This window comes from Rhinatrema bivittatum, chromosome 8, assembly GCF_901001135.1.
Source record: "Rhinatrema bivittatum chromosome 8, aRhiBiv1.1, whole genome shotgun sequence".
In the NCBI taxonomy this organism is placed as follows: domain Eukaryota; kingdom Metazoa; phylum Chordata; class Amphibia; order Gymnophiona; family Rhinatrematidae; genus Rhinatrema; species Rhinatrema bivittatum.
The window spans coordinates 117,148,725-117,159,373 of NC_042622.1; the positions used below are offsets into that span (position 1 = coordinate 117,148,725).

Genomic DNA, 10,649 nt, shown 5'->3' on the forward strand with positions numbered 1-10,649 from the left:
GTAGAAAAATGAAGTGATGTTCCCCCATTACAATGTCAGCCTTCAGTAAAGAGCAGAGGAAAAATATATACTGTATGTACAATATAGTAAACCATTTGAAAGCCATTTATTATATTTATTTACTTACTTATTCACATTTATCACACACTTAATGCTAAATGTCCCAATGCAAGTAAGTAGTGATTAGGCATGTTCATTCGTTTGAAATAATGACGACATGGTGTATGTGGTTTCATGTCATTTTCCAAAGAAAATAACAGGAAACAACTCAAAAGTTTGTGTTTTTCCTTCTATCACTTTTAGTGTGCACTATTTCTGAAACCTAAAAATCTGAAAAAGAAATTGGGAAAAATCCTAGGTGATATGGAAATCTGCCCCCAAATGACACGACAACATTTTTTGGCCTGCGCACCCCTAGCAGCGATTTACCTGTGTAACGTGATTGTCTAAAAATTCTTCTCCTTTGGTGCAGCTAAAAGTATATGCGGTGAACTTTTAGCCACATTTAGGAGAGATGACCTTGTGAATGTGTTTTGTTTGGGATTGGAAAATAACAGTTGTTTGTATGAAACATCTGCAGATGAAAGTCTGATACTTCACTTTCAATGCATATCCAGCATAACTCTCTGCTTCAACGGCAGGGGAAATGAAGAAAGGTGGATCTATATACAGACAACAACCAACAAGGACTGAATTATTTAGTCTGGATGGGCAGGTGGGCGTGGGTGTAGCTTGCTTATTGCAGCGGTTACTACCCCTAACTAATTAGATGCAGTTCCAACACTGCTCTCTCATTTAGTGGTGGGGGTGGAAGGGAAATAGAACCAAAAGGTTACTAAGAGCCAAGAGTAACAGATAAGTATGAGGAAAAAAAAAAGTTGCTGGGCAGACTGGATGGGCCGTTTGGTCTTCTTCTGCCGTCATTTCTATGTTTCTATGTCCAAAGATACTTCACGCCTATGGCAGGTTTGAAAGGGAATGTAGATGCATACTTTCTCTTTGAAACTTGGCACAAAGCCTGTGAGTAGAACGTACCTGTGGATTTTGCCCTAAAGCAGTCTAAAGATTGCCCCCATAAAATGCTGTAAGGCTGAACGGAGACATACACTCATCATTACAACTATCTGAATTAAAGGCAACCACGTGGCTCAGAGCATGAAGCGACACAGAAGACTCTGGCTCAAGTCCCCATCTGCCGGGAGACATGTTTGAGATGCAAGCCAGGAAGAAGGTGGCTGATGGCAGAAAAGAGGCATTGATAGGGGAGGGCCTTAGATTTCAGCAGAGACTTTCCTTCGGTCCTTTCTTCACCCAAGATGGAAAGGGGGAAAAGAGGAAAAATATTGAAAATAAATGTATTGTAAAACATAAATTATTTTCAGTTCAAGAAATATGGGAGAATGTCAAGAAGGATGAAGAAAGTTAAAAACTAGCAAACGGGTATTGTAAAAGAAACAAGTGCAGCTGCTTTAATGTATCCTCTACTTTTAGGTCCTTGCAATAATAGCAAAATACATGCTGAAAAGGTAGTTTTGCCTCGGTGTGCAGCTGTAAGAATCTACACATGGTAGAATGATTCAAAAGAAGTTCTCTCCTTTGATGCCTGTGATAAATATTTTGACCTTAGGGCCTGGGCCTTTATGGATTTCACGCCTCATGTGTACAGATCGTTCTAGAGTAGAGATTAAGCAGAAAAGAAACTTTCTTATTCAAGTGTCCTCTGCTCTTACAAGGGGTGTTGGAAGCATTTGCCAGATACAGAAGATTTAAGATACACCTCTTCGTTATCATCACTGGAAAGCATGTGGCTCTGAGATGTACACCTCCAAATCTTCTTAACAAAAATAGAGGATTAGCCGTGTCAAAAATCAGCTGGAAGGTCTTCTCTGCATACCCATCACTCAAATTATGTTCTTTCTCCAAGATTAGAAAAACAGATGCAGGACTCCTCCTATTAGTGAAGCAACATGAGCATTTATGTAGTCTAATGTAGACAGTTTGAAAATTGCCCCCATAAGCCCTTATTTAATAAGTGTATGGACCTTTCCAGAATGGTCCCTCAACACATGCAGCAGTTTCCCCCCAAAAATCAGAATTTCACATTTTAAGTTTATTTATTTTAAATTAAGGAAAATAATTTTGTGAAATTTGAAATGTTTCAAATAAAGGGCTTGATTTACTAAGTTTTCTTTTCCTCCATAAACACAGAATGGGAGAAAAGGCTTTAGAAAATCAGGCCCAAAGACGGTCACTCAGTGCATTGTACTTTCTCCAGTTATTTCATTGCTTGTCACCGGTATAGGATTGATGTCTCCATGAATTTATGAGCTGCTACACATACCGTCCCTTGTTACTGGAAACATGCTTTCCAGGAGGTCCATTGGAGGAAAAAGATGTGCAAATGGTCAGTAGTTAATGCTAGAGGCATTGCTAGGCATGGGACCACAGTTCTAACTGATAGTGCTCCAAGTGCTGCTAGTTTATAAGCCCCTGTATCTTTAAGGGAGTAGGTCCAACAGTAATCTGTTGGTCAGCCAATTGTGGAGCATCACAGCAGACAAAGGGAAGTCTCATGAGAGGCTTCTAGGAAAAGTAAAAGTCATGGGATAGGTGGCGATGTCCTTTCGTGGATTGCAAACTGGCTAAAAGACAGGAAACAGAGAGTAGGATTAAATGGGCAATTTTCTCAGTGGAAGGGAGTGGACAGTGGAGTGCCTCAGGGATCTGTATTGGGACCCTTACTGTTCAATATATTTATAAATGATCTGGAAAGAAATACGACGAGTGAGATAATCAAATTTGCAGATGACACAAAATTGTGCAGAGTAGTTAAATCACAAGCAGATTGTGATAAATTGCAGGAAGACCTTGTGAGACTGGAAATTGGGCATCCAAATGGCAGATGAAATTTAATGTGGATAAGTGCAAGGTGATGCATATAGGGAAAAATAACCCATGCTATAATTACACGATGTTGGGTTCCATATTAGGTGCTACAACCCAAGAAAGAGATCTAGGTGTCATAGTGGATAACACATTGAAATCGTCGGTTCAGTGTGCTGCGGCAGTCAAAAAAGCAAACAGAATGTTGGGAATTATTAGAAAAGGAATGATGAATAAAACGGAAAATGTCATAATGCCTCTGTATCGCTCCATGGTGAGACCGCACCTTGAATACTGTGTACAATTCTGGTCGCCGCATCTCAAAAAAGATATAATTGCGATGGAGAAGGTACAGAGAAGGGCTTCCAAAATGATAAGGGGAATGGAACAACTCCCCTATGAGGAAAGACTAAAGAGGTTAGGACTTTTCAGCTTGGAGAAGAGACGACTGAGGGGGGATATGATAGAGGTGTTTAAAATCATGAGAGGTCTAGAACGGGTAGATGTGAATCGGTTATTTACTCTTTCGGATAGTAGAAGGACTAGGGGACACTCCATGAAGTTAGCATGGGGCACATTTAAAACTAATCGGAGAAAGTTCTTTTTTACTCAATGCACAATTAAACTCTGGAATTTGTTGCCAGAGAATGTGGTTCGTGCAGTTAGTATAGCTGTGTTTAAAAAAGGATTGGATAAGTTCTTGGAGGAGAAGTCCATTACCTGCTATTAAGTTCACTTAGAGAATAGCCACTGCCATTAGCAATGGTTACATGGAATAGACTTAGTTTTTGGGTACTTGCCAGGTTCTTATGGCCTGGATTGGCCACTGTTGGAAACAGGATGCTGGGCTTGATGGACCCTTGGTCTGACCCAGTATGGCATTTTCTTATGTTCTTATGTTCTTAAGAGGCATGCCTTTCATGGTGGCATATATTTAGAGGGCATCTTACCTCCCCTCTTCACCTGTCACATCATTAAAAGGGAACTCTTCTCCATCTAGTAACTGGCTAATTAAACCCATTGTGGGTGTAAGAACCATGAAGTATTCAGCGCCACTTAGCCAGTTAAGTTCCAACTTACAGGCCGATACAGTACAGTGCGCTCCGATGGAGTGCACTGTTAGCCGGCATTTGGATGCGCATTTTGGACGTGCTAGCTTTACCCCTTATTCAGTAAGGGGTAATAGCGTGTCCAAAATGCACATCCAACCCCCCAAACCTAATAGCGCCCGCAACATGCAAATGCATGTTGATGGCCCTATTAGGTATTCCTGCGTGATTCATAAAGCAAAATGTTCAGCCAAGCAGCACATTTTGCTTTCCCGGTGCCCGGAGAAATTAGCGCTAATTTCTCCGGGCACCGGGAAAGTGCACAGAAAAACGACTTAATATCATCGCCCGCTCTCCCGCATTTTTACTGTATCGGCCCATTAGCCAGTTAAGTAGTGCTGTTAGCCAATTAACTGTTTATCTAGCTATGCAGTTAGCTAGATAATTGAGAAGTGCTGGATAAGTGAGGAGTGGAATGAGGGCATATCGGAAATTGAGAGAGAGAGATGCCACTGTAATAGGGGCAACTAGTAACTCGGGTGAGGTTTTGGTGGTGGGCTAGGCTTTGGGGGCAGTTTTACATGCACAGTCAGAGGTATGAACAGCACAGTAGACACCTGTGAAAGTTTGATGTGGTTTAGAGTGATGACAGGTACACAAAGATGAGATTTGTACAAGCTTGATAGCAGCTAGGTAGAGAGTGCATCAAGCTAGGTTGAGAGTACATTGTACAAATCTCATCTTTTTATATCTTTCATTACTCCAAATCACATAAAATCTTCACTGATGTCTACTGTGCTGTTCATAACTCTGTGTATGTAAAACTGCACTCCAAAATCTAGCTCACCACCAAAAGCTCACCCCGAGTTCAAAACAGCCTCTCTTACAGTAGTATAAAAAGTTGACTTCTCTCTCTCTCTCTTTCTACTCGAAATGGGATTTGTGATAAATATCGCAATCCTGTTTCATCCATAACACACAGCATAATACCAGAAAAAAAGGTGTAGTTAAATCCTGCGATAGCGTGTGTTATGCTATTTCATGCAATATTAAGCACCCCTAATTTTCATTAACTCCTCCCACTTGACTACATTTTTAAAATTTGCATACGCATCTCACGATGCGTTATTTATCGCATGTGTTAGGGCGCTAACACCCATGATAACACTCGTGATAAAGCCCAAACGCAATTTGAAAAATGACCCGCCTAGTCAGCTAAGTGCCAATTTTCAGCCTTATTTAGCTTAGCCAGATAAGTCTAGGACAGCTATTTGGCTATCCTATAATTAGCTGCATAAACTTATCTGGCTAGCTGTAAGATAGCCGAGTACATTCAGTGGTGTGACCGCGCTGCTGAATATCTTAACCAAGTTTATCCGACTAACTTGCTCAGCCATACAGTGGCTGAATTTTGGCCTCCATTTGTCTTACTAAAAGGTAAACACTTTGAGATCTATATTCAAAAATAGAGATGTGATTTGGCTGAATCTTTTGGTTCGGCCTTCGTTATCGGCCCGCTGTGGGAAATTTCATTTTCCCGCGGTTCAGGCTGATTTTATTTAGGATGCCCACAAACCAAAACCCGAAACCCGCCCCAACCCTTCAAATTCAATTATTACAACGGGAGGGGGGGTGGGGGGTTGTAAAAAAACAAAACAAAAAAACCCCACCCCAACCCTTCAAATTTAATTACTTGCAAACCCCCCACCCTCCCGACCCCCCAAAAACTTGCCGAAATTCCCTGGTGGTCCAGCAGGGGTCCTGGGAGGTATCTCCCCCTCTCGGGCCATCAGCTGCCAGTAATCAAAATGGCGCTGATGGCCCTTTGCTCTTATCATTTGACGGGGGCTATTGATGCCATTGGCCAGCCCCTGTCACATGGTAGGAGCAATGTATGGCCGGTGCAATCTTAAAAAATGGCATGGGCCATTCATTGCTCCTACTATGTGACAGGGGCTGACCAATGGCACTGATAGCCAGTCACACGGTAAGGACAAAGGGCCATTGGCGCCATTTTGATTAGTGGCAGCCGATGGCCTGAGAGGGGGAGATCGCTCCCGGGACCCCACTGGGCCACCAGGGACTTTCGGTAAGTCTTGGGGGGGGGGGGGGGGGTGTCAGGCAATTCTTGGGAGGGTTGCAATTAATTAAATTTGAAGGGGTGGGGAGGGTTTGGGGTTTTGTTTTGTTTTTTTAATGTGCCCTTTCTCCCACCCCCCTGAAAACGATAAGAAAACCACATGAAATTTCGTGGGTTTTCCTATCATTTTGTCGCCCCCCCCCCCCCCCGAAACATGACAAAATAGGAAATATCATCTCTATTTCCTATTTCATCGCAAACGAATGCACATCCCTATTCAAAAACCATTTAGATGGATAACTGAAAAGTTATCTAAATGGCTAGGCAGATATATTTAAAGCTGTATGCAGCTAAATTCTAGCCGCATAATGACTTGTGAGGCTAGAATTTAGCTGAACAAGTCAGGGGCGGTCTGGGGGCAGGCAGGGGGTGTTTCGGGGTGGGCCTGAGTTAGCTGCATACGTTATGCGGATTTAGCCACTTAACCAATGCAGCTAACTGTGGTCGTTTCCTAGGGCTGCCCTAAAGTTAGCCAGATATACTTATCTGATTAACTTTAAAATTAGCTGGGTATATTCAGTTGTGCGGCTGCTGAATATCCCCGTTAAATTAGCTGGATAGCTAACTTAACTAACTGCAGCTGAATATTTAGCATAAAGAATGATCCTTCCTGTAAACTCACCTGAGTGTGCAGTAGGTGGTTTATGACAGTAAAGGGCATACAGAAATCCTTATAGGGGAAAGTTCCAGTTTTGAAATTTTCTCTAAGAGGAAGAAAAAGTTTCTGGTCCCTCCCCCTCCCCCTCCCAACCCCCTAAAAACATGGAAGGAGAGGAGAATAATTTACCTATGCTTTAGCATATCTGAGGACTTCAGATGTTCCCATATATTCTTTGACCTAAGCTCAAACAGCCTGATATTTCTAGTTCAAGCCCTGTAAATAAACTCCATCTAGGAAATCAAAACCCCTGGAATCCAGTGTGCATATTCACTTGAGAAAGGAGATCCCAGAGTATTGCAGTGGTGGGCAAAGAGCAATATATTAATGAAAGTAGCTAGTGCTGAAAGTTCTAACTCAGCTATCTTTACCAACATAACTTTGTATGTATGCTGTTTCTTCTACTTGTCTACAGTGCTGCAACTTTTTAGGAAATTAAGAAGCCAACATAGCTGCTTTGCCCTTTCAACTGGTAGCCATGGCTACTGTAACAAAGACTGCCCGCTGCTTCCCTCTTGCAGTCTAAGTGCTAAGAAATGCAAAGTGCTAATACAACACCCCGGAAAAAAGAAAGAAAGTGAAAGCACTGAACAAAGCAAGCAAAAATAAAGTGAAATCCACTTCAAAGGATTGCAACCCAAGCCACAAGTTATCACATGCCTGCATGTATGTTTTCTAAAAAAAACTCAGCTGTTGGAGCTGACGCGGTGGCTCAGTGGCAGTGTTGCATGTATTATGCAGAGAAGCCTGGGTTCAATTCCCAGGTCAGATCTTCCATTTTTCAGGTCCGTTGGGGCTGGGGATGATATAGATGCAGCCTTCATAGCCTCTTTGTGGAGGACCTCCCAATCGTCAGGTAATGGTGACATCTAGTGGACAAACTGAGGGCCCACATTAGCTGGGCTCTGGAGGAAGCCCTAGCCTAACGCATGAACCCCAGGCAAGGATAGTGGCTACAATAATGGGGCTGTGTTCAGAAAGGGATATAAAATTGGGTGGGGGAGGGCTCAGCGCAGTAGCCCAACATAATCCATTTCCAACTAAACAGGAAGCCCAGAGGAGCAGGAGGAAACTGCTTGGCCAAAAATGTATAAGCTGTAACTGTTTCATAAGCCAAAAGATGTTCCTAGTAAAAAGCTACTGACTGTGACAGTGCCTTGCAGCAGAAGACAATATAATAAAATAAATGTCCACTTGACTAGAGCTATGATCCAAAGGAAAGGATATAATACTACAAGAGTAACTTATCTAATAACAGCACTGCCAACAGCATTTTCCCAGTTTGTAAATTAAATTAAACAAGAAGAGAATATTGGCTTGATTTGTTATTTAGCAGCAACCCCAGCAGCAATGTTCAACGGGCTGTTACTGACAATTTACTGAATCTAGCCATCGCCCGCCTGGCAAATATCGACACTGTTTTCTAATGTGGTGTCATTTCTCTTGCCCAAGTTAAGGGAGCCCAACAACGTATCCTGATTACAACTTCCGTTTTTCCAATATTGAGGCACGGTGCATATATAAATGATTTTTTGTTTCTTAAAGTGCCATCCCTTTGAAGGCAGCAGATTTCCCCTTTTTTGTTGCAAGCGGACAGTAGATTTGATAGTTTTATAAGCTCCCCTCAGTTAGCCATGCCCACCATTATTAAGTATGCTGTACTGCTCCTTCTTAGAGCCTCAGGCAGGCTCACCACTAATGCATGTAATCCACGAGAACAGCACCATCTGAAGAGCGGACTCACACAGGAGATCTTTAGAAACTGGGTTGTGGATAGGGGGAAATCGGTATATACTTTTATACATTTCTTTTGGAATAAAAGATAAGAAATAACACACTTTAAGTCATAGAAAGAAAGGAGACCTATAAAAAAGACCACGAGAGTGGACTAGGGTGCCCAGGAATAGGCATGTTCATACTTGGAAGTATCTAAAATCCTTCCTCTCTAATACAGCTTACACCTTATATCCCAAGACTATAGTCTCAATGCTTTAGCACAAACCAGGCCAGAAGAAAAAAAATAAGATTAATGAAATATCCAGCTTTTGCAGTTCATTGGACTTTATTAGTATCGTTGGCTGGGACCCCCAAACACCCTGTTGCTCATCTCAGAAACTTGCAGAAGACAGCGGCAGCTAACTTATTCACTATTTGCTTGCTTATAGAGGGTCATATCATACTGCAAAATGCAACAGTACACGTGAATGTACCCTATCATACATAGATACATAGTAAATTAACAGGGCAGCATGAATGCAATTTGGGATCTCAAATTCAGATACTGTATCATTTTGATCCCCTCCAAAAATCTCTATCTATATCTATCTATCTATCTATCATGGACACAGTCAAACACTTAATTTCTGAAGTATAGGCTCTTTCCTATTCCATGAATTTCCCTGTTTTCACAATCATCATCTTAAGAATAGGATTGTAACAGGCTGCATTTAGTTAGCGTGTCTGCCTCTTACCAAATATTCTGAACGCTACTCAGAATTCTTGTGAATGGAAGGTTTCTCTGAAATCCAACACATTACTAGATGGATAGATACCTTCTTAAAAAATTTTTTTTATTTATTTATTTATTTTTTTTACTATTAAACTTAGAAAGGGGCCCTTCCAAAAGAAAACAAAATTAAGTGCTAAAAAAAAGTTGAAGAATACCTGTGTACAAAATACATTGCTGAGATTCAGTAGAATCCCTGCTGCATTGTGTCAGCCTTTCTGCACAGTGTTTAAAGTAGAATTTTATCTGAGAAAAGATATACTATGCATGCTGGATCTTAACTTAGTGCGTTCCAGTGATTGCATTATATTTTTTTCCTTTCTAATAGCGTCTCATACAGAAGAAAATAATTAATCATAATTTTGCTCTGGTTAATACTATAGCCGAGTTCCTAGGATAACAATTGTGCAAAGTCTCTTTGCCTGTAGTAATCTTCTATTCTCTGTTACCAAAGTTAGAAAGCCTGTTCTTATACTTACTAAATACATCTGTGTATAAACACATACACACACCAACTACTACCCACTCGATAGTTGGTTAGGCTGAGAGAAGACCAACCTTTTCTGACCCATATGCATATAAAAGCATGCACAATATACACAAACTCTATAAAGTTTATTTTTTAGTAACTAGTATATTATTTTCCTGTTCTATGTATAATTAAGGGCAAAACTAGTTCTACTCATGCTTAAAAACGATATATTGCTCCAGCATATCAGTCTAAAATCATTCAAAACTCACTTCGTCGCAAGACTGTAAATCTAGCAGAAAAGGGAAACTTACCCCAGACAAAAAGAGAAAGTGGCAGCAGGACAAGAGTATTATAGAAACTGGTATTATCTCTTTTTAATTCCATGGCGACTACTGAATCATCGGGCATGTTAGCAATTTCAAAGCGAACAATTGGTTTGGATAGATCCTTGCTTGCTCCCCTGACATGCTTCTGGGAATCTTCCTTGTAGGCAGCAATAAAGGCTCAGAGGCACTCCATGCTTCTCGGATCGGAGGGCTAGCTCTGAGGCTATGGACAGAGTCCCTGTCCACTTTGAAACTCTTCATTTGCATCAATGGGAGGGAAACAAAAACCGTGGGATGGAGTTCAAGGCATGGATTTGCAAACTTTTTCAGCACAGACATTTCCTGTTGTATTTCCATGACATTGAAAGCATGCAACTTGCAGGTAAACACTAAAAACTTTATATGTATGAATAGTGACATTTGTTGCAAGTTTTTACCCTTATAATTGTGATACAGTTAAGTGTGAATATCCAAGGGCCAGAGCATCACAATTAAATCAAGTTATTCAGCCCAAAATTGAGGATGAATATATCTAATAATTCAGTCTCTGATAAGATTTTTTTGTGTTTTTAAGGTATTTAAATTTTGTTCTGATACATCAAAAACAGCCCTGAA

At 41.0% G+C, this 10,649-nt stretch overlaps 1 protein-coding gene across 1 annotated transcript in view; it reads right to left on the minus strand.

The window, feature by feature from the left end:
* Positions 1 to 10,229, minus strand: part of CRB2 (crumbs cell polarity complex component 2) — a 228,528-nt gene extending 218,299 nt beyond the window's left edge. Inside the window, 1 exon segment of the mRNA XM_029611770.1 lies at positions 10,020 to 10,229. Within this exon segment, the coding sequence (XP_029467630.1) occupies positions 10,020 to 10,116 (97 nt within the window). The 5' untranslated portion in view covers positions 10,117 to 10,229.
* Between the last annotated feature and the right edge of the window lie 420 nt (positions 10,230 to 10,649).